At 47.2% G+C, this 25,000-nt stretch overlaps 1 protein-coding gene across 2 annotated transcripts in view; it reads right to left on the reverse strand.

Moving 5' to 3' along the window:
- Positions 1-12,484: 12,484 nt before the first annotated feature.
- The window catches only part of LOC139747460 (uncharacterized), a 153,028-nt gene continuing 140,512 nt past the window's right edge, over positions 12,485-25,000 (reverse strand). For both annotated transcript variants that reach the window (XM_071659821.1, XM_071659820.1), the window contains exons 3-4: positions 19,795-19,905; positions 12,485-18,474 (exon numbers count right to left, since the gene is read on the reverse strand). In XM_071659821.1, coding sequence (XP_071515922.1) covers positions 18,306-18,474; positions 19,795-19,905 — 280 coding nt within the window. In that variant the 3' untranslated portion in view covers positions 12,485-18,305. The remainder of the gene's footprint in view (positions 18,475-19,794; positions 19,906-25,000) is intronic.

Consider the following 25,000-nt stretch of genomic DNA (forward strand, 5'->3'; position numbering starts at 1 on the left):
ATAACCAACATGGCTCACACACACAGTCCCACAGTCCCGGACGCTCGGCCACTGGGCCAACACACACCCACCAGCCCGGCCAATAAAGCCTCCCTCGCTACTCAAAGGGACGGGACAACAACAATCTTCGTGTAAATGAAAAACGCCTGAAAACCACTTTGATTATGGCGATGGAATGTCCTTTTTTACAGGACCTAGATATCGGGGGCTCGTGGTTAGTCCTGACGGAGTGGCTGACGGAGGGGAGGACGAACACAGGAGGGGTCGCTCCTGCTGGGGAAAGGGAAGGCTCCAGGTGGGGGGCACATCCAAGTGACACAGTTACCAACTCATTTATCAACTTACGTTCATTTGAGGCCCGGGCGCATGGCTCGCCCCGACCCAGCCCCCACAGTGGGCGACGAGGGAGACCTGACGCGGGGCAATTTTATGAGTTTCATGAGGATGGTAACACTGTGAGGTGGAGCAGGACGTGTCGTGAGGTGTGTGGCACCAGCACACCCTGGTCTGTGCCTCCCCCACTCATTCCCCTCATCCACATACTTCCCCTCTCACTCCTAATCTCCCACATACTTCCCCTCTCACTCCCAGTCTCCTACAAACTTCCCCTCTCACCCACAGTCTCCCACATTCTTCCCCTCTCACTCCCAATCTCCCAAATACTTCCCCTCTCACTCCCAGTCTCCCACATACTTCCCCTCTCACTCCTAGTCTCCCACATACTTCCCCTCTCACTCCCAGTCTTCCAAATACTTCCCCTCTCATCCCGCTCTCCCACATACATCCCCTCTCACTCCCCCTCTCCCACACACTTCCCCTGTCACTCCTCTCCTTTCCATCTCCTCCATCATTATCTTCCCTCCCCTTACCCTCCAACGTCCATCCTTTCCTCCAACACTCCTCCCCCACCATACCCTTCCTGATACATCAACCCTACCTACCTCCCCATCTCTTCCCTCCCCATCTCTCCCTTCTCCCCTTCCATACGTCCTCTCCCTCCCTCTACCCCCTCGTCTGACGCAACCAGTGTCTACGCACTGGGGGGCCTGCGTACACATAAGAACTAACATAATGGTCTGAGAGACAGTGAGACAGTGGTAGACCCGAGAGATACTTAAGAGGGTATTTGCGAGACACTCTAACCTGTCCTCATGAGCGAGAGACAGTGACGCTAAGAGAGAGACACACACGACAACCGACCGAAGAGACAGTGAGAAACGGTGATCTCTGAGGCAACCAAGAACCACACGAGACACTGGTGATGAGATAGCTCGTCTGCCCTGAGAGACTCTACGAGTCTGAGAGACAGTGAGACGAGGACCAGGAGAGACAGAGAGAGGGTGGACGGACGGGCTGTGGCTAACCTGGCAGAGACTGAGTGCGAGAGACGTGAAGAGACTTTAAGAGACAGTGAATGACACACTCACCAAAAAATAAAGAAAAAAGAGAAAAAAAAGAGATTCTGAAACTAAAGAAATACTGCAAGAGGCCCCATGACATCATATAATATATATATGTTAGGGAGGTGAATGCAAGAGTTTTGGAAAGAGGGGCAAGTATGAAGTCTGTTGGGGATGAGACAGCTTGGGAAGTGAGTCAGTTGTTGTTCGCTGATGATACAGCGCTGGTGGCTGATTCATGTGAGAAACTGCAGAAGCTGGTGACTGAGTTTGGTAAAGTGTGTGAAAGAAGAAAGTTAAGAGTAAATGTGAATAAGAGCAAGGTTATTAGGTACAGTAGGGTTGAGGGTCAAGTCAATTGGGAGGTGAGTTTGAATGGAGAAAAACTGGAGGAAGTGAAGTGTTTTAGATATCTGGGAGTGGATCTGGCAGCGGATGGAACCATGGAAGCGGAAGTGGATCATAGGGTGGGGGAGGGGGCGAAAATTCTGGGAGCCTTGAAGAATGTGTGGAAGTCGAGAACATTATCTCGGAAAGCAAAAATGGGTATGTTTGAAGGAATAGTGGTTCCAACAATGTTGTATGGTTGCGAGGCGTGGGCTATGGATAGAGTTGTGCGCAGGAGGATGGATGTGCTGGAAATGAGATGTTTGAGGACAATGTGTGGTGTGAGGTGGTTTGATCGAGTAAGTAACGTAAGGGTAAGAGAGATGTGTGGAAATAAAAAGAGCGTGGTTGAGAGAGCAGAAGAGGGTGTTTTGAAATGGTTCGGGCACATGGAGAGAATGAGTGAGGAAAGATTGACCAAGAGAATATATGTGTCGGAGGTGGAGGGAACGAGGAGAAGAGGGAAACCAAATTGGAGGTGGAAAGATGGAGAGAAAGATTTTGTGTGATCGGGGCCTGAGCATGCAGGAGGGTGAAAGGAGGACAAGGAATAGAGTGAATTGGAGCGATGTGGTATACCGGGGTTGACGTGCTGTCAGTGGATTGAATCAAGGCATGTGAAGCGTCTGGGGTAAACCATGGAAAGCTGTGTAGGTATGTATATTTGCGTGTGTGGACGTATGTATATACATGTGTATGGGGGTGGGTTGGGCCATTTCTTTCGTCTGTTTCCTTGCGCTACCTCGCAAACGCGGGAGACAGCGACAAAGCAAAAAAAAAAAAAAAATATATATATATATATATATATATATATATATATATATATATATATATATATATAAATATATATATACATATATAATCTTGGCTTGGGAAGGTCCGGAGCCGAAGAAGACAAGCGACACAAGAGGCAATATCAACCCCTTCCAGGGGAAACTGTATCAAAAACCTGACCGGCCGGAGGAAAAAAAAGGAAAAAAAAAATGTCGAGCGCTGACGAAAATCAGACCCCACCACCACCACCCTGCTCTCTTCAAACCTCAGCCATTTCACTTTCTCATCATATTCACGATTTTCCATCGACACGGACGGTCACACCAACACCTGCGCTTCATTGAACTGGACACAAGATGGGGTGGAAATAATTACTTTTTTTTTACATTCTCTCTCTCTCTCTCTCTCTCTCTCTCTCTCTCTCTCACCGTCGGCGTATTCCAAATGCCTATGACTACGTATTTCGGGATATACGTACGTATATTGCTATTTCTGTATTACGCAGAGGGAGTATTCATTCCTACGTATGCATGCACTTTTCGCATTCGGATTACCTCCCGATACTTTACGTTACTTTCGTTCTATGTCCACTCTAACTCAAGCCTACGTGTTTCACCATCACCTCAAAGTTATGAATGAGAAACATAAGAACCCAAAAAATATAGAATACAGCGCTTCTAGTCCTCTAACTTTACGTTGTATAATCTATTTTCTTTCGTCCTTCCTCATGAAGAGCTATGAGGCGGACAATCAAGGGAAGAAGGGAGTGAGGAGGGTGAGGAAGGACCACATGAAGAGCTATGAGGCGGACAATTAAGGGAAGGAGGCAGGGAGGGAGGGCGTGAACAAGGAGGTTGGGCAGAGCACAGTGGGAGGGCAGGTAAGGGTGGAGAGGCACGGGCCGAGCGGGGGATGATCTGGACCATCGCTGGGGAGGAACATAGCGCGCGGGGGGGACTTTTCTCAGGGAATATTCTAAGTCTCATCACACAGGATCCGGTTTATCAGTAATGCATTTCCCTTTGCTCGCAGGAGGGGGATGGATCCTACGTCAGCCACGTACCACCCTACGTCCGCCACGTACACACCTGCAGTCGAGACCGGCTTAGCAGTATCGTCTGTCGAGGTCCGCAGGATCGGCCGTTTACTTTATCGGTCCGGCTCAAGACGGCTATAAACCGTGCGGGGTCGGAGCATGGCAGTGGGGGGAAAATCCCCAGTGGATTTCGCCCTCTTGTGTTGAGTTTGTGGCCGAGTGTTCCCTCCCTCCCTCTCTCTCTCCCTCTCTCTCTCTCTCTCTCTCTCTCTCTCTCTCTCTCTCTCTCTCTCTCTCTGGGCCCGGCAGTGTGTCGGGCGAGGCGAGGCCAAACAGCGGCACATATGAGGAGTGACAGGTTAAATGGCCAGGCCGTTCCTGGCGTAACTCCAGCCAGCCTGGGGTCGGGTGGTGTGGGGTTGGGTTGTGAGGAGTCGGGGGGGAAGGGAAGGGGAGGATCTCCAGCAGGGGAGTTCCCCCCAGGCCGGATACTAGTCTGGCTGGGGAGGTCTCGAAGTGAGCGATAAGCTCTTATCTTCGAGGCAAAGTCGCGGGATATACATTCCCCCCGTTTGGGTCATTAAGAATCCAATTAATTTTATGCCTTATTTAATGGATAATGAACCATTAACAACCGTTGGCTCATTACGATCCTTCAAGATGCCTTAACCGTAAAAGCGAAGCAAACACGTACTCTATAATAACACCTCCGACCCAGGTTTCTGAAGCAGCGAAACACTTGTATAATAACACCTCCGACCCAGATTTTTGAAGCAGTGAAACAACTGTATAATAACACCTCCGACCCAGATTTTTGAAGCAGTGAAACAACTGTATAATAACACCTCCGACCCAGATTTATGAAGCAATGAAACAACTGTATAATAACACCTCCGACTCAGCGAAACACCTGTATAACAACACCTCCGACCCAGAATTCTGAAGCAGCGAAACTGTATAACAACAACTCCGACCCAGATTTCTGAAGCAGTGAAACACATGTATGATAACACCTGCGACCCAGATTCATGAAGCAGCGAAAAACAACCTGTATAATAACACCTCCGACCCAGGTTTCTGAAGCAGCGAAACACCTGCATAACAACACCGACCCAGATTTTTGAAAGTAGCGAAACAATGGTTCTTTCAAGACGTCTCAGAGCTCAGTGACACCGAGCAGCTCCTGCTCCTCCTCCTCCGCCTCCTCCTTCTCTACCTGAAGGGTTTCAGCCGAACACAAAACCACAGACACCAGGCACAACACCTCCCTTCCCTGGGAGTTTCAGATGACACTGAAAGACTGTTTTAAAAGTTCAGAGTGACGGTGAGGAACGTAGCGCGAAGACAGCGCCGAAGGTGGCTCCTCTGAATGACGGTGTTTCGAGTGTGGGCGCCGAAGATGATGAGAGCGAAGGAGGCGCTGCTAAAATTGGACGTTCACGGTCGCATGAAACGCGGCGTTGAAAACGCCGCTCGAGCGTTGAACGGCGGCGACGCCGGGCGTGGAATGTGACACTCGAGGACGACCACGAAGCTCGAGCTTAAAAGTGACGCTGGAATCGACATTGAAGCTAAAGCTGAGCTTAAACGTTGAAGGTGACGCTGACGGACACGCTAACCGAAGATGACAAGTGACGACGCGCAAGGTGTCTTGTCACTGTCACTGCAGGCGCCGTTGGACAGTGACACTAATGGTCTCACTGCAAGTGACGGGGGCAGTGACGCGATCTGCCGTAATTTGGATAATGACAAGGCCGTCACGGCTGGAGGGGGCGGGGAGGGCAGGGGATGGGGGAGGGGAGGGGATGGGGGAGGGGAGAAAGGTGGAGGGGTGGAAGGGGTGGATGATTGGGTGGGTGGGGCGTCGGCGGCCATGATTATTGTGGTGGAGGCCGGGAGTGAGGTGGGTGGCGGGGGGGGAGGATTAGGTTAAGTCAGGGTTCTGGGGGAGTAGGGTGAAGGCTGTATGGGGTGATATGGGGAAAAATTGGGGTGATAACATGGGGTGATAACACTTGTGTGTGTGGAGGGGCTAAAAGAAGAGGAGGGTAGGGTGAGGTAAAGATGAGTGGAGGGGGCGGGGTGGGTGAGGAGAGAAACAGTGTGTATAGCAGACGAAAATTTCATAATGGATTAAAAACAAAGGAAACTGTACGTGTGATGATCGGAGAGAGGAAGATTACCATTATATCTATCACTGAGACATGACCATTATCTATTACCGAGACGCTTGTTAATCTATCGGCTGATCATGGTAGAGAGGAGGGGTGAGTGATAAGGGAGGCATATAAGGGTTACTGAGACGCATGCTAACTAATGGTTCATCAGCGGGAGAAGGGTGGGAAAAGGGGTAGAAGTGAGGCGTGTGGGACAGGTAGAGCAACTGCACCTCACCAGAAGTCAGAGTTTCCCCTTCATCGACGGTAAACTTGAGGAAGACTCCCACATCGAAGTCACCCTGGTGGCTGTCGCACCAGTTAAGCGCTGGCTGTGCCTGACACAAGTCGATGCACAGACGTACAGACACACAGACAGATGGTTAGACGTGGAGGGAAGGAGAGTGTTGATGAAAAGGCATAATGAGAGAGACAGATGAAAGAAGGGGAGAATGAATACGAGCCATAAGCGACCTCCTGTTCTAGAAAGTTTCCCTTTGGCTTCCCTTGGTCTGTCAGTAGAAGGTCGAACTGGCGATCCCGAGAGACCAGAAGCCAGCCACTCAAGCTGGGGGTCGAACCCCGGAATCTCTAGCTCCAAAATCAGTTGTTTGACCACTCGGCCACTGATGGAAGAAGAAGAAGAAGAAGAAGAAGAAGAAGAAAACGAAAACGAAGTGGAAGTAAATGAAGAAGAAGAAGAAGAAGAAGAAAACGAAAACGAAGTGGAAGTAAATGAAGAAGAAGAAGAAGAAGAAGAAGAAGAAAACGAAAAAGAAGTGGAAGAAGAAGAAGAAGAAAAGGCATGGATGACAATGATGAAGGAAAATAAAACAAAATAAAGACGCAGAGAACGAGGGACCAACAGAGACACACAAAAGAGACAGGAAGATAAAGCCTGACACCCAGAGAGACAGATGAAAGAGGAGGAACTGAGAAACACAACAAAAGAACAGAAGATAGCGGATGCAGAGAGAACGACAAATAAACAGATAAAACTGAGGGGCTACAAGAACAGGAACGGGAGATCAGACAGAAGAAGAGCAGCGTTGAAAAGACGATGTTCACTTCTGTAAGAATCACAAATTCTCCCTTGGTGTAGTGAGGGCGACACCAGAGGGTGTGGGAAGGGTGGCTGGTGTAGAAACACAGCGATGCATGAAGGGAGAAGTGAGTGTGTGTGTCTACATCGGAGGAGAGTGTTTCTGTAAAAGTGGTGAGTGGGACTCGAAAGCCCTTCGTTACAATGGAAGTTAGTATAGTAATAGGAGCAGTAGTAGTAGTAGTAGTAGTACAATGTAACATGTGTATTATGCTGTCCGGCTACGTTATAATCTGCCTTACCACACTGTACTGTATCGGGGTAAGCTATACTCATTTTATGGGTTGTAAAGTCATATTCTGTAATAGTAGTAAACTGTACATGTACGTGTGTACTGTGCTGATACACCGGGAGGAAACGACGAATTGTACTTCACACACACACACACACACACACACATATATATATATATATATAAAACCCTCCCCCATGCTATGATATACGATTTTACAGCACACCCCTTTGCTAAAATATACAACCGTTCTGTACCTACCCCTTTACTATGATTTACAACCGTGTTGTACCTCCCTTGTTGTGATGTACTATCGCGCTGTAACACCACTGCTGTGATGTACTGCCACAGTGCTGCGAGTACTACCAATAAAAGTGGCGTCGCGATATAAGGACTTCGTGAGTACATTTGGTCTTTTTTTTACGACCACGTCAGCCATGTCTATTATCTAGTGACTTTGTACACGTATACAACCCTGCCCGGGACCTAGTGAGTACATGTACACCCCTACCCGGGATCCAGCGTGTTGTACAGTTAATGCATAGCCAAGTACAAGTACAAGAGGCTATTCCTGGTTCGCGATTTCTAAAGCAATAGTATGAATTCATAATGGTATGCAGTCTTATACCTACATAAACTGAGGAAATATGCATGACCATATGTAAAAATCTACACATACATATACATACATTGGTGCGTACATATTCATGAATACACACACGAAACAAGCACACACACACACACACACACACGCACACACAGGGTTCCATGGTGTAGCGTTTCGCGTCGCTGGTCATGCTTCACGCACGGGCCCGCACGAGTTTAAAGCCTGGGTGTGGCAGTCGGACCACAGCCATCCCAGCTGTTCATTTTCCGCCCAGGGCTGGTCGATAGATGGGCACCTGCCTTAGGCTTCTGTGTGTGTGACGACATCATCATCACGTTGTGCCCCTCATTCTTCTTCATCTGGTAACACGCCGCCTCTTCTTATGGCAGATCATCTCCTCCTCCGAAGAGGACTTATGATCATCCCTTCTCCTCTCTTCCCCCTTGCCTTCTCGTACCGCTCCCCTGAAAGGGTCCTTGACAGGGGACGAACTACGCTCTCTCTCTCTCTCTCTCTCTCTCTCTCTCTCTCTCTCTCTCTCTCTCTCTCTCTCTCTCTTCTCTCTCTCTCTCTCTCTCTCTCCCTCTCTCTCTCTCTCTATCTATCTCTCTCTCTCTTGTGCTTAGGAGACTCCTTGACAGGGAGAGAGAGAGAGAGAGAGAGAGAGAGAGAGAGAGAGAGAGAGAGAGAGAGAGAGAGAGAGTTTTCCTCTGATTTAGTTAGAGTCTCGTCCTTCTGACTAGAGTGCTGAGAATAGGAGAGCGACACAGAGCTAAGAAAGCCAACATCATCATCATTTCGAAAGTACATGGAAGGGGAGAGATACCCCTTTCCCTCCTGCTCTGAAAAGCTTAATAAAGCTTAGACACAATCCTTAGAGAAATCAAAATCTACCTCTTCCACTCGTGAACGCGGGAAACGGAGGGCAAGTATAATAATAATAATAATAATAATAATAATAATAATAATAATAATGATAATAATAATAATAATGATGATAATAATAATGATAATAATAATAATACTACTATTACTACTACTACTACTAATAATAATAATAATAATAATAACAATAAGAAGAAGAAGAAGAAGAAGAAGAGGAATATATAATGTTTATCACTGACACAATCGCATATATATATATATATATATATATATATATATATATATATATATATATATATATATATGTGTGTGTTTTTTGCTTTGTCGCTGTCTCCCGCGTCTGCGAGGTAGCGCAAGGAAACAGACGAAAGAAATGGCCCAACCCACCCCCATACACATGTATATACATACGTCCACACACGCAAATATACATACCTACACAGCTTTCCATGGTTTACCCCAGACGCTTCACATGCCTTGATTCAATCCACTAACAGCACGTCAACCCCGGTATACCACATCGCTCCAATTCACTCTATTCCTTGCCCTCCTTTCACCCTCCTGCATGTTCAGGCCCCGATCACACAAAATCTTTTTCACTCCATCTTTCCACCTCCAATTTGGTCTCCCTCTTCTCCTCGTTCCCTCCACCTCCGACACATATATTCTCTTGGTCAATCTTTCCTCACTCATTCTCTCCATGTGCCCGAACCATTTCAAAACACCCTCTTCTGCTCTCTCAACCACGCTCTTTTTATTTCCACACATCTCTCTTACCCTTACGTTACTTACTCGATCAAACCACCTCACACCACACATTGTCCTCAAACATCTCATTTCCAGCACATCCATCCTCCTGCGCACAACTCTATCCATAGCCCACGCCTCGCAACCATACAACATTGTTGGAACCACTATTCCTTCAAACATACCCATTTTTGCTTTCCGAGATAATGTTCTCGACTTCCACACATTCTTCAAGGCTCCCAGAATTTTCGCCCCCTCCCCTACCCTATGATCCACTTCCGCTTCCATGGTTCCATCCGCTGCCAGATCCACTCCCAGATATCTAAAACACTTCACTTCCTCCAGTTTTTCTCCATTCAAACTCACCTCCCAATTGACTTGACCCTCAACCCTACTGTACCTAATAACCTTGCTCTTATTCACATTTACTCTTAACTTTCTTCTTTCACACACTTTACCAAACTCAGTCACCAGCTTCTGCAGTTTCTCACATGAATCAGCCACCAGCGCTGTATCATCAGCGAACAACAACTGACTCACTTCCCAAGCTGTCTCATCCCCAACAGACTTCATACTTGCTCCTCTTTCCAAAACTCTTGCATTCACCTCCCTAACCACCCCATCCATAAACAAATTAAACAACCATGGAGACATCACACACCCCTGCCGCAAACCTACATTCACTGAGAACCAATCACTTTCCTCTCTTCCTACACGTACACATGCCTTACATCCTCGATAAAAACTTTTCACTGCTTCTAACAACTTGCCTCCCACACCATATATTCTTAATACCTTCCACAGAGCATCTCTATCAACTCTATCATATGCCTTCTCCAGATCCATAAATGCTACATACAAATCCATTTGCTTTTCTAAGTATTTCTCACATACATTCTTCAAAGCAAACACCTGATCCACACATCCTCTACCACTTCTGAAACCACATTGCTCTTCCCCAATCTGATGCTCTGTACATGCCTTCACCCTCTCAATCAATATCCTCCCATATAATTTACCAGGAATACTCAACAAACTTATACCTCTGTAATTTGAGAATGAGCAACACGAGTGTAAAATTCTCTCTCTAACACACAACTTGTAATCAAACGCGCGCGCGCGCGCCCACCCACACACACACACACACACACACACACACACACTCACAAACACACGCACATCTGTCAGAGTCACACCTGGCTCCCAGTGTTCTGTGCGCCGAGGGTTTAATGTAATTAACAGAGTTTAATTACTTCTTAATGGTCAATTAGCGAGTTAATAGCAGAAGCAGAGACCAAACTACCTAATAACCTTTTACCAGAAACTTATCTAAACTGAACCTCTCCTCTATGTCTTTTCGTAGTCTAGAATTCTTTACGGAAATATCAGCAGTATTTGTAAACTTTCTCCACGAGCGTTGGGTTTGCCACCAGTTTATAGTTTACCGGAGGAATTTCATTATGCCCGGAATCTTTAGTTTACAAATAACCCTTCACTAAGTCGCTGTTAGCGCTCGTTAGCCTGTAATCCTTTACCAGCAAACTAGTCTGTTCATATAACCTCATCAAAATTTCGTTATCATTTGTATTCCTTCATCGCATATCTAGTTTACACTTTTTGTTGCCTCGGTCGAAGACTAATTCATTTATAACACCCCACTTCGACTCCTGTCATGTTTATTGCCTTACTCTGTAACTTCGCTACATCTACATTACCTGTCACTCATCATCATGTCTCTCTACACATCTACACTCTCTTATTTAATACTCTAGTTTACTTACGACTCTTAACAAAGATTCTAACTTACGCATATTTCCTCGGAAGGCCTCCAGTCATGCTTGTGTCTCTCCAGAAGGCTTGTACACTTCAATCAGCTTGTGTTTGTGATTTTTTTTCTCTTATTTCAAGTGTTTATGGGTCACACGTAGTCTCTATAGATTGTTAGTATCACTTCACCAGGTGTATGTTTCAACAGCTTTGGTCAGGGACGTTGTTATGATATATTTAGCCACGTTTAAAGTCTCACTGCTTCTCGTGTTGACATTACTTGCGCTGGTGACGACCATGTCTGGCGTCCTCTTGCGTCAGCGGCTACTTGAAACTCCGGGAACTTAATGAAAAGACGACTAGATCTTTATTTCCACACTTTTATTTATACAAAAATACAAAATCCTCCATGAACAAGAATAACAAGCTGAAACATCCTTATCTAACATTCAGAGACAAGAAGAAAATCTTTACTGGAGCAGCCGTAGAAGCTAGCGACCGTTTTGAGGCATCCCATGGGTGTCAATTTAAGTTACAAGTCTGACTATCATTTTTCTGACGACTGTTTTGAATACATATAAACAAAAGCCAAGGGTACTGTTAAAATGGCGAGATTCACCATATATTATCTTAATTAGGGATACTTCTATTAAGACAAGTGTTGATTATCACCGAAATGACTGAAAGGAGGAGAATTTTGAGGAGGAATCTGTGATGGCCATCAATGAGACGGTACATAAGTTCTGCGACCGACTCACCTGGATCGCTGGCTTACAGAAAAGTGACCCTCTTGAGGACGGCGGTACGGCTCTTCAACACATCCTTACGACCCCTGAGCACGACGGTACGACCCTTCGACAAGATGGACTGGTATTTGAATTAACTTTTTTTTTTTTCAAAAGGCCAAGTCCAAAGCCACGTACATCACGCTCAAGGGTTGCACTACCGCCGTTGTGCTCAGAGGGATGTGTTGTGGGACATGCCGAGCAGCTGTCGAGAGAGAGAGAGAGAGAGAGAGAGAGAGAGAGAGAGAGAGAGAGAGAGAGAGAGAGAATGGGGTTTTTTTTATTTCTGGAGCCGCTTGGAGTTCCTGGCTGGGAAAGAAGAGAAAGGAAAACATTGTATCAAAGGAGGTCCATTGAAATGAACAATAGCCCATCCGGAACACAAAAGCCATTGGATGTTTCTAATACATCCCGGTGGCTTTCTGAATACAATGTGGATTCGTGTATTACCGTGGATTTTTAGGTCCTATTGCACTTTTGTCTCCAGCCTCTTTCTTCTTTTACTTTTTTTTTTTTTTTTTTGGCGAATCGAGAACTTTGAGAAGATAGTCATACAGATGATTGTTTGGAAAAAAAGAGAAATATATATATATATATATATATATATATATATATATATATATATATATATATATATATATATATATATATATATTAGAAAAACTGACTCAACGAAATCACAAAAGGACATAGTCTGCATCATCTCGCGGTGATTGGTTGACAGTAGACACGAAGGGAAGGGTATCATATCTGATTTGGCCAATCACTGCCTGTGAATTCTCTAGCTCGGTATATGATTGGTGGAAACAAAACTGGGGGTGGAGTGGGGTTATAATGAGGTAAATTTCACGAAGGCTTACATATGACCAGGTTATGCATAATGAACATGATGGTACGACCCCTGAGCACGACGGCCCGACCCTTTAGCATGAGGAATCGAACCACTGAGCACGACTCTTACGGCCTTTGACCTGACCCGTAAGGCCAGACCATCATACCTAAAGGTCGTACAGCCGCTCTTAAGGATGGTACTGTTGTACTCAAAGGATGTGCCGTCGTGCTCAAGAGGCCAAGATCGTTGAAACTTTTTTTTCAATGTCGTTGTGAAATGCTGATGACACCCCCTCACAGCTCCTCAGGTTATCTTGGTCAGGCGAGGCAGAAACGGGTGAGTTAGGATGGTTGCTGCTACTGCTGCTGTGAGGTGAAGAAGAATGGATGGGAGAAAAAAGGAAGGAAGGAACGAACGAACGAAAAGATAAAGGAAGGAAGGAAGGAAGGAAGCACGAAGGATGTTAGAAAAGAAAGAGGGAAAAGGCAGAAGGAAAGAAGGAGCGAAAGAAGAGGAAATCAAGGAAGAAGGAGTAATACACACTTTCATGATTTTCAGCACAACACACACACACACACACACACCCAATGCTAGGATTATTGCTTGAATGTCATAGAATAAATACATATCAACAGTCTTATAGATCAATATTTCTCCACTGATAATGTTGACCACGACACTGTTAACAATCAGGAGAAACGAACCTTAACCACAAATTTGCCCATCATGGACTTATACAGTTCTTAACTCATGTATAGTCGAGGAGGACAGTTTCCACAGAGACACAAAATAACACTTTACTCTCTTAGTATAAAGGTGTGAAGTTTCGAATCACGTTCATAGATGGCGTTCACTCTCAAGGGGGAGGGCAAAAGTTCCAGCCCATATGAAAAAGTACACATGCACACACACACACACACACCTGTAGGCCACTGGAATGGTGTGATCTGCTCCAGAGACGACTTAAGGCGCGCGTCCACAAATGGCGCTCACACTGAGGGAATATTCACTTTGTAGCAGATTATATAACACGTCATCATAATATATGTTCTAGTATGTCCACCTTGAGCTGGTTTCCACAGGTGGCTTAGCAAACAACGTTCATTTGTATCACAAAGATAATGGAATGCTTTGCTCTGCACTACTGTTGCTTGGCGTCAAATGGAGTTTATGTCATCCATTCCGAACCACAGCTTAAACGCTGGGGCTGACAAACTCTCTCTCACCCTGTCTGCCTGTCTCCTCGTCTCCCTGTCTGTCTCTTTCTCTCTCTCTCTTTTTCCCCCCCTCCTCGCTACTCACATAACTCTATTATAAACTCCATAACCTAATCCTTTCTTGATAGTCTCCGATCACCGTCTACGACTCCGGATGCTTTGTTTCATCTATACCTCACCAACAGAAGCTGGAGGTCACACCAGGGTAGCGTGCGAGAGGTCATCAGAACAACACGTCCAGGGGGGGTAATAATACAGGGAAGTTAGTGTCTTGACCCTCTGACCTTCAGTCCTTTTCCTGGGTTCTAATTACCATCCATGATCGGTCGGTCGCCCCGCCGCCCCAGCTGTGTCATCTACAGCTGTCATTATTTCTGAACACAAGTTTTCACCATTACTGGTTAATAATACCCTTCTGCCTGAGGAATGGTGAGGAAGGAGGAGGAAGGAGGAGGTGGTTAATAATACCCTCCTGCCTGAGGAATGGTGAGTGAGGAAGGAGGAGGAAGGAAGAGGAGGAGGGTGTGGGTGTGGGTGGTGTGTGTGTGTTCCAGGGATATTGACGTCATAGGTCAAAGGGGGGAAGCCAGCCAAGGTCATCACTGTTCCACTGTGGGTTTGTGGATGGGGGGTGGGGAGAGGCGGTTACTAACGTCATGAGGTCGTAAGGAAAAGCCAAGGGTCATCACTGTGCCACTGTGGGTGGGTTACTAACGTCATGAGGTCGTAAGGGAAAGCCAAGGGTCATCACTGTTCCACTGTGGGTGGGTTACTAACGTCATGAGGTCGTAAGGGAAAGCCAAGGGTCATCACTGTGCCACTGTGGGTGGGTTACTAACGCCATAAGGTCGTACGGGAAAGCCAAGGGTCATCACTGTGCCACTGTGGGTGGGTTACTAACGTTATAAGGTCGTAGGGAAAGCCAAGGGTCATCACTGTGCCACTGTTAACGATGAGAAAAGGAACATGAGACTGACTATCATGTTGTTACTCGGATCATCATGATCAACATAATGACCACACGTATATGAGAAAAAAATTATATTAAAAAAAAAAAATCTTGGTAAATTCTGAGAAAAAAAAATTGTGTTCTTTGAAAAATAAAAGAAAGTCTGGGCAAGACCCGGAGCACAATGAAGCGAGGGAAAGGCAGAAGGATACAAGTTTACGTCGCATCATAAATTAACTTGAGCCAATAAAGCACTGAATAAACGTCTTAAATAAAACAGGTGAAGTGTTGGATGCTGCTGCAGAAGGCCCTGAAGGAGGAGGAGGAGGAGGAGGAGGAGGTGCCCCACGAGTGGTCTGTGTAGCTGACACAGACGAGGGCCAGGTCGTGCTGGAGGCCCCTCGCTCCGCCTCTTGACTCCTGCTTTTTTATACATACAGCCCGAGTGTTGTGCTTGCCTGGGTGCTTGGGGAACGCTCTAGCTCTCGTATCAGCACGCTCCAGATACCGACGTAGCTACTGCTGCAGTTCGCAGGGCCGAGAAGAGGTGCTTGGGGGAAAACACTTTCTGCCTTTCTTGTCCTACCCCCCATTCGGTCGACCTTGGGGCACCTGCTACAGGCATGGCAGGTCGTGGACCTCTCCACGACCGTCCACTGCAGTAGTGGAGGGTGGTGGATCAAGATAGAAGTGGCAGTTGGTGGCAGAGGGTGGTGGAAGGTGAAGGTCGACGGCTGAAGGTGAGACACGATAGTGGAGGATGATGGAGAGGGTAGGGAACAGTGATGGAGTAAGGAGATGGATGGTAGAAGACGCCTTGATGGTGGAGGTGAAAGACAGTGGAGGCAGGGATGTGGAAGGCTGGAACTGGGTGGTAGAAGGTGGGGGAGCAGCCACGACTCACGAAACTCCAAAGACCGTCGTGGTAAATGAAAATTCTCATCTTAAACAGACCACAGCACATCTGTGTTTCCTTGGGAGTGAGGCCGCTGGATGGTTGCTGGGTCGTACGGTTCAGGCTGTGTGGGACACACTGTAGATAAGGGGAAATTCTGGGTTTACTCCCTTAAATCTAGTTTTATAAAGTTTTCCCTCGAGAGCTGTTCCAACGATTTTATTTTGGGATAACAAACTTTATGGACTACGGGAGCAATACAGCAAATTTGTTGGTAGGACAGGAAGGGCTGCTGCATCTAGGGTGTTTTGAGAGAGAGAGAGAGAGAGGGAGAGAGAGAGAGAGAGAGAGAGAGAGAGAGAGAGAGAGAGAGAGAGGGGGGGGGGAGAGGAGTTGCCACCTCTATTTCCTTTACCCACTCACATTCGTCTCAAGGAAACTATTGCATCTTAATAATTCATTCTCTTTCTTCTGAAGGCCTAGTAGTTTCCCCGCTGAGAGAGTCCGGCAAACTTCGCTTAAAAAAAATGCCAGGCTAAAACGGCTCCGTTTGATTGAGTGTCGGAGTTAGTGGGAGAGAGGAGAGGAGGGTGGTGCCGGATGCTGGGCCTGGCCACGTCTGGTGGGTGGTGGTGGCCACGGGAAGGGGCAAGGTGGTGGGCATAGCCACGTCCTGTGAGGGTGGCCATAGGCTGGTGCTGGGGCTTAGGTCTGGCCATGTGAAGGGGTTGGTGGTCTTAGCAGGGTGCTAGACCTGGCCACGTCAGGTAGTCACTAGGGAGTGTTGTGGGCAGGATATGACTTCGTCAGGTAGCTCCTCTAAGGACCTCTCTGTTGTTACTCCAGTTCATCGACCGGACCCCTCACCCACCCATATGTCTCCCCTTCACCATGCTCACGCCTCCGTGTCTCACGCGCCTACACCCGTGCCTTCTAATCTCACACGCCCACGTCTGACACGCCCACAGCATTACGCCACGCCTCCTTCACTCTCAGAAGTTAGCCCCTAACTCTTGCCGGTCTGAGCGACGCAGCACTACAACATATTTTATCTTCCTAACTTTGAGCGAGCCGCAGTACGCTGTAAACACTGCCAGGCCTATTCCCAATCCTCTTCCTCTGTTCTCCAATCCGTCTTTTTAGTCTCCAATCCCCTGCCTTGCTCATCCACTACTGTGATTCACTCGTCTCGAATTCTGTGGTCCAGTCGCCAGTCCTGTGGCTCTGTTGTCTCCAGTCAACCTCCAGTCCTATGGTTCAGTCACTAGTCATGTGTGGGGTCAGCCTTCAGTCATGCAGCCCAGTCTTCAATCGCGAGACCCAGTTGTTTCCCATCTCATGGCTAACCCATGGCAGTATGAAGCCTCTCAAACCAGCTGAGCAAAAAACGGCGCCACAAACCTTGAGCAACGAAGGTGTGACCCTTGGCCATGATGACGTAACCTTTGTCCTGACCTTTAAGGGACTGGGTCATAGATCAAGCCATCTTATTCAAGGGCCGCACCGTCGAGGTCAAGGGATCTCCCACCATGCGCAGTGAGGTTAAAAAGGGGCTTTCCTTCCAAGGCGGCTTTGAAACACAGTTGTCAGATGTACCGTAAGTCTTGTGGAGAGAAAGGACTACCTCTATCAAGACACTATGACCAGTGGTGAGTGTACAGGACACACACACACACACATATATATATATATATATATATATATATATATATATATATATATATATATATATATATATATCAGTCAAGTCAGTGTCACACACATACTAATCTAATTACACCCTTGTTAGATCTATGCCATCTATGTGAAGTGCACAATGTCAGCATCTCGCGTCCAGTCCTTCTGTCCATAATGTATCAGTATTCCCCTTCAAGTATTCAGGACTGTTGTCAAGGTTCCAAACAGCTTCATTAAGTTCCCTGGCCTCCGTAGAGCTTACTAGATCTTCGGCAAGCTGTGGGATCACAGGACGTCGCCACCATCTCGACCCAGCCTCCAGCTTGTATTACAGATGCAAAGACCACTGGCATATGGTACCACACAGACGGGGGTGGAGAATATGGTTACGGGTTTAGTATTTCCAGTTTGAGGTCTTTCTTGACGGGTTTCTGACATTTCTTTTTTTTTTCCCCCACTGGTTTTTCCCCCCAAAGGCTCAAGAGTTTCAGATCAGTTCAACGAGTTTTGATTTGAGATGAAAGATCTCGACGATAGATTCCGAACTTGGTTGACGTATTTCAAACCCTCTTCCATGAAATTTCAGAGATGAGTTACAAGCTCCACTGATGAGTTTCAGGTTCTGTGACTAGTTTCAGACTTCAGTTGGAAAGCTGGAGAATTTGAGGACGTCTGTATATATATATATATATATATATATATATATATATATATATATATATATATATATATATATAGACTTTTTCAAGAGTCAACAGACGATGATGACGACGAAGAAGATGACGATCGAGACTTCTCTGTTCGAGGCTTCGAACCACTGCTCGACGCCTGGAGTTAAGAAGACATCACTCAGGGCTTCAGACCTTAGTGACGGGGATGTGCCTGACGGAGGCGTAGGTGTGAGCGCCGTAGTCATCAGCCATGATGTGTCGGGTGGCGGCCGAGTGCTCATCAGGGGGCCAGGGCGCCAGAGGACCTGGGGGCCAACCACGACCCAACTTGTCTCTCTGCCGCCGACGTCGGTACCTGCGGAAGAGGGCAGAGGTCAGCCAAGGTCACTAGGAGAGGAAAGGGAGGGAAGGGGTGTCAGAATGGGTCGCAGGTGAGAGAGAGAAAAGGGAAGAGAAGTTTGAGGCTTCGAGGATGGGCGGGGAGGACGGGGCTGTGGTGAGAGAGAGAGAGAGAGAGAGAGAGAGAGAGAGAGAGAGAGAGAGAGAGAGAGAGAGAGAGAGAGAGAGAATTAACAATACCACGACGCTAGGAAGAACAACAATACCAGCAAAAAAAAAAAAATACACAAATAAATAAAAAAAAATAACAACACGAAAAACGAAAAGAAATTAAAAGAAAACGAATCATTCACAGTACAGCAGGTGAGGAGGAGGAGGAGGAGGAGGAGGACCAGTAGCTGGAGCAGCTGCTGTTGCTGTTGTAACAAGACTGTGTCTCTCTCAGCTACAACTCGCCCTCCACAACTCCTCCGAAATGAAACCAGTTTTTCATGCGGGTCTGCTGAGGCCAGCGCAGCGTGTAGCACAACTTTTGGCAGCTGGGGGGGGAAACGCGCGAAATGATGACACACAATTTGGAAGCTTGAAATGTAAACTCTTTTCTCTTTAGACAGGAAAAGGAAAAAAGGGAAAAAGGAAATGATAGTAACTGTAACTATGACACAAGAGAACGGATAATTACATAATTCAGGCACTTGGGTACAACACTCAGAGAGACATTACAGTTATGTTAGACGTAATTACAGAATACATACAGAAAAACGGTGAAATTTTCTGCAGCGCTGACACAGCCAGCGGACTTAGCTATCAGTTACGTATATCATATAAACTTAACGCAACACTATATGACTGGGAATATGTCTGCAACACGCACACCTCATACACCTACAAAACACACACCTGTAACATGAGCCACACACACACACATAATGACACCTGCAATACCTACAATACACCTGAAACACCTATAAAACACACCTGCAACACCTATAACACACCTGCAACGTCTACAACACACACCTGAAACATCTATAACACACACCTACAACACACACCTGTGACACAAGCAACACACACACTTGCAACACCCACAACATACACTTGTAACACGAGCAAATACACACTTGCAGCACCTACAACACACGCTTGTAACACGAGCAACACACACACCCCTGCAACACCTACAACACACACCTGTAACACGAGCAACACACACATTTGCAACACCTACAACACACACTTGTAACACGAGCAACACACATACACACACCTGCAACACCTACAACACACACCTGTAACACGAGCAACACACACACTAGCAACACCCACACAGTACCTGCAGAGTAGAAGGGAGAGCGTTAGGAGCAGCACGGAGGAGACGCAGATGGTGACGATGCCGGCCACCACCTGCAGGCTGTCCACACACTGCAGCTCCCCAGGGCTCAACCTACAGCAGGGGCGCGAGCGGGAGGCACCCATCGTCAGGAGGCGCGGCGCGGCCACGTACACCCATACGGCATGGAATGAGGAGAGACAAGTGAGACACACAACTGACATGGAATGGAATGAGATGTTTGAGGGAGACGCAACAGGTACGAGTGAAATGGTACCTCTAAAAAGGATCTCGTAGGACTCCTGAGTTCAAGGATAGTTCCTCTGGTGTGAGGATAGTGGAAGGATGTGCCAGGAGACTGTGGTTTATCTCTCTATATCACATTATGTTTATATGGAATGAGACCTCCCGCTGCTTACTCTTGTACACCTCCCAGTGAATCGCATTCATTCCTTCATGCAGCGCCCATACACCTCTCTTTTCAACCTTCTTCGTCCCACCACGCGCTAACTTTTCTCGACGGCCCACATCCCACCCTCCGCATACTGCAGACTTCACTCACACGTGTAGGCGATGCTGCTTCCATTAAAACGTTCCATATCTCTGCCACTCCGGAGCCTAGTACCATTTACTCTCGCCATTTACTCTCAGTTCTAACATCTCCGCACATGAGGCTCTTTCCTAGGCTCACTCACTTTCACACTCTTTCCTTTAACATTTTCTGCCTTTCTAAAGCCACTATAAACTTTCACGTTCGTCTCCACCATAGAATGACCAGGTATCCCACCAGCTGCCCCTCTCAGCACATTCACATTCAACAAGCTCTTCTTTGCAAACCTGTCATTTCGTAATCCATTATTGCCTGTTCACCCCAACTCCACTCACACACGGGCACCTATGTATATACTTGTTTACCAAATGGCGTCCTAGCAACGTCTCTCCGTTGTATATCAATTGACTTTTATTTCTTTCTTGTATCTACCCTGATGATGTGATTATTACACGAAAGTGCACTTGGGAAATTATCGTGTTTCATTCCCCCGTGGACTCATAGGAATATATATATATATATATATATATATATATATATATATATATATATATATATATATATATATATATATATATATATACTCACACACATAGTGCGTATATGTGTGTGTGTGTGTGTGTGTATGTGTTAGATATCAAATACAACAGATATTCATGTGTGTAAACTTGTCGAAGCAAAAGCCCTCTCCTGCCCTTATCAGGACCTTCTCCATTGGTATCGACCGAGCAATATCTCCTGGAAATAGAAAATTTAGATTATCACTCGGGCAGAATAGCCAATCAGGGAGGCGCAAACAAACCATCACTTACAATCGAGTTTTAAAAGATGTAATTTTACTCTCCTTGGTAACTGAGCTAGAGGGGCGTGAGTGAGGAGGGGTGGGTGGGCATTTCCACTGGCATTTACACTGATGGTGGGAGAAGGAGGAGGAAGGGGGTGTAGCAACGATGCGGGAGGGAGTGGATGGCAGTGCCACTGGTGAAAGGGTGGGGGAAAGGGAGGAGGAGAGGGTCGGTGGTGTTGTTTGATAGGGGGGGGGGGGGGAAGAAGAGGAACACTTGGCGTATATCACCCGCCCAGGTTACATGGCTTTCCATAATTTCCAAGGTTCGTGATTGTGCAGTGGATGGAGACAGATGTAGTCCTGTAATTTTCACAAAGGTCGTGAGTTGCTTTTTCTTTTCCTTCCTTGTATAATTGCGAAATGATGGTGGCTGGCTGGTAGTTGTGGTGAGGGTGAAACGAGGATTCAGTGTGATGTTCGCTGGAGATCATGCTGTGTTATGCGACCGTCCGAGGTGAGGTGTATGTGGCCGGCCACCAGTAAGGTCGGTGAAAGGTGGGTAGGCAGAGGCATTAATCTACCTATATTCATCATAGAAAAAAAAAATAATCTAGTTTCCCTACGAGTTACTAGGACTGAATAAACCTTCTCTTAAACCCATAAATGGTTTATTCCCTCTGCCAGGTAAACCAGCGGTGTTTGCTAAATGCTTTAATAAGGCCGACCCACCGAGCACGACGCAGGAGAACCAACTCAGCGACGGTAATGTCGTCTGGGGGTCTTGTCTTGCATGGTGGCGGGCATCTGAGGGAGGCACCGAGGAAAACGGAGCAGAGGAGACGTTGAGATGCGGGAGAAAACGGCTCTTGAGCGCGGGAGAAAACGGCTCTTGGGCGCGGGAGAAAACGGCTCTTGGGCACGGGAGAAAACGGCTCTTGGGCGCGGGAGAAAACGGCTCTTGGGTGCGGGAGAAAACGACTCAGGGGTGCGGGAGAAAACGGCTCTTGGGCGCGGGAGAAAACGACTCTGGGGTACGGAGAAAACGACTCTGGGGTGCGGGAGAAAACGACTCAGGGATGCGAGAGAAAACGATTTGGGATGCGGGAAAAAGCAACTCTGGGGTGCGGGAGAAAACGGCTCAGGGATGCGGAAGAAAATGACTCAGGGGTACGGGAGAAAACGACTCTGGAGTGCGGAGAAAACGACTCTGGGGTGTGCAGAAAACGGCTCTGGGGGCGAGAGGAAAACAACTCTGGGGCGTGGAGAAAACGGCTCTGGGGAAGAGTTGAAAAGGGGCTCTGAGAGGGCGCCGAGAAGGCGACATCGAGGGGGCGGGCAGAGAAGAGGGCGGCCTTTTGGTCACGGGGGAGAGAGCCAGCCATCTTCACTACAGCTGTGCAATGCATCGCCTGAAACAAACTCTCCTGACGAGGAATTCAATTCTTTAATTACAGCAGAGTGGGTCTGTATTCCTGAGCACTCGGGGCTATACAGTGCAACGTAACGACACACACACACACACACACACACACACACACACACACACACACACACACACACACATACGGGAAGGGCGAGGTTGGGGTTTCCATTTCTGTCACTTCTTCTCTTTTTCTTTTTTCTTTTTTTTTTTAGACTGAAGGATGAACGAACGCCGTGACTGGGCTGATTACGCAAAACGGACGAGACGCTCTCGGGGAGGGGTGTCGTTCGATACGCGAGAGAGAGAGAGAGAGAGAGAGAGAGAGAGAGAGAGAGAGAGAGAGAGAGAGAGAGAGATATGATCAGGGTATTTTTATCATTATTTTTTTTCCCTCTCAGTTCCACTTGGCTCTAACTAGCCGTCATGCATATAGACTTATCATGCACCAAGCTCGTCTTTCTAAGGTCGAGAGTTTCAGCTTCAACCTCTCATGCCAGCCCATAAGTGCCAATCCTTCAATGAGTCCTGCACTATCCATCTATCAATCACTTTCTCATCCACATCTCCTTGTACGACAGGTGCCCAATCGACCCAGCAATATTCACCTCTCCTCGTCTCTCTCTCTCTCTCTCTCTCTTTCTCTCTCTCTACACACACACACACGCGCGCATTACACATCTCCCTCATTAGTTTTTTTCCCTCCGCTGTGAGGAGCTCTCATTGTGATGTGTCTCATTATCATACCAGAGGGGATGAGGGATGGACGCGGAGGGGGTAGCAAATGAGAGGGAGTCACGAACTTGGGGGAATGGGAAGGAGGGAAGGAGAGAGGGAGGGAAATGAGCCTCCACGTCGTACTTATGTGTGAGGGATTGTTGCCCCCAGAGGACAAGGATGATTTATAGACGAACACCATCGCTAAGAAGTGATTATAAACAGCGCTAACTTGCAATAGATGACGAGACATCGCTATAAACATAGCTAAACTAGCTACATAGGGACAGCTATTAACATCTATAACAGCGTCGCTAAGTCGGCTCTTCGTACACGATACAAATCGCTAATTTATCTCTGATGTGACTCGACTATAAACATCGGCTTCCTCACGCCTACATACAACGGTAAACATCGCTAACTCATCGCTGGACGAAACTATAAACATTGCTAACTTAGCTCTGAAGACATGCATAAACATTGCAGTCTACCTCTAAATACAGTTACAAAATCGCTGACTACTGACTAAGTATGATTACAGGAATCGTAAATTCAGCTGTAAACACGTCTTGGAACATGTCATCAAATCAGAGGATTAGAACAAAATACTTCCTTTATTTTTTTACATAAAAAACATATATTCAATTATAGATTTGTAATGTTGTGCCATCAGTAGCGAGAGAAACACTCACGGCAACACATGAACAAGAACAACACATGCTAACACCAGCAACACATGATGGAACGAAATCAGACATCGAACTCAGCAACTCAACAGCAACACACCACACCAGCTGACAGCAACAACACAACACCAGCTGACAGCAGCAACACTATACCACCAGCTGACGGCAGCAACAACACCACACCAGCTGACAGCAACACTATACCACCAGCTGACGGCAGCAACAACACCACACCAGCTGACATCAACAACACAACACCAGCTGACAGCAACAACACCATACCACCAGCTGACAGCAACATACCACACCAGCTGACAGCGACAACACAACACCAAGTGACAGCAACAACACCACAACACCAGCTGACACCAACAACACAACACCAGCTGACAGCAACAACACCATACCACCAGCTGACAGCAACAACACCATACCACCAGCTGACAGCAACATACCACACCAGCTGACAGCGACAACACAACACCGTGACAGCAACAACACCACAACACCAGCTGACACCAACAACACAACACCAGCTGACAGCAACAACACCATACCACCAGCTGACAGCAACAACACCACAACACCAGCTGACACCAACAACACAACACCACACCACCAGCAGCCAGCAAGAACATTCTCTCTCCCCCTCACTCTCACCTCCGCCAGAAACACAACCCCAGAAGAAAACACCACCTTAGCAACAGCTTCACCAGCGATAAGACTTCACCTCCCCCCTCTTTTCTTCCCCCAGTACCCCCTCAACAAGGGGGGGGGGGAGTGGCGGAGGTGTGGGAGGGGGGGCTTGTGTTGTTGTTGTGACTGTGTGAGGAGGGGAGGGAGGGTGAGGGGAAGAGTGAGGGGAAGAGTGAGTCTGGAAGGTGAGGAAGTCTGATGCCGCCGTGGCTAGGCTATCAATACGCTCAGCTCATTAACCCAGCCACTACAGCACGGTTCATTAACCTTGTATAGGCCACGGGCGGGTTAACAGCCATCGCCGAGTGTTGGTCCACGGCGTCGAATCCCGGGAGTCGGTTCTTGTAGGGCCA

The sequence above is a fragment of the Panulirus ornatus genome, chromosome 68 (genome assembly GCF_036320965.1).
Source record: "Panulirus ornatus isolate Po-2019 chromosome 68, ASM3632096v1, whole genome shotgun sequence".
Lineage (NCBI taxonomy): Eukaryota > Metazoa > Arthropoda > Malacostraca > Decapoda > Palinuridae > Panulirus > Panulirus ornatus.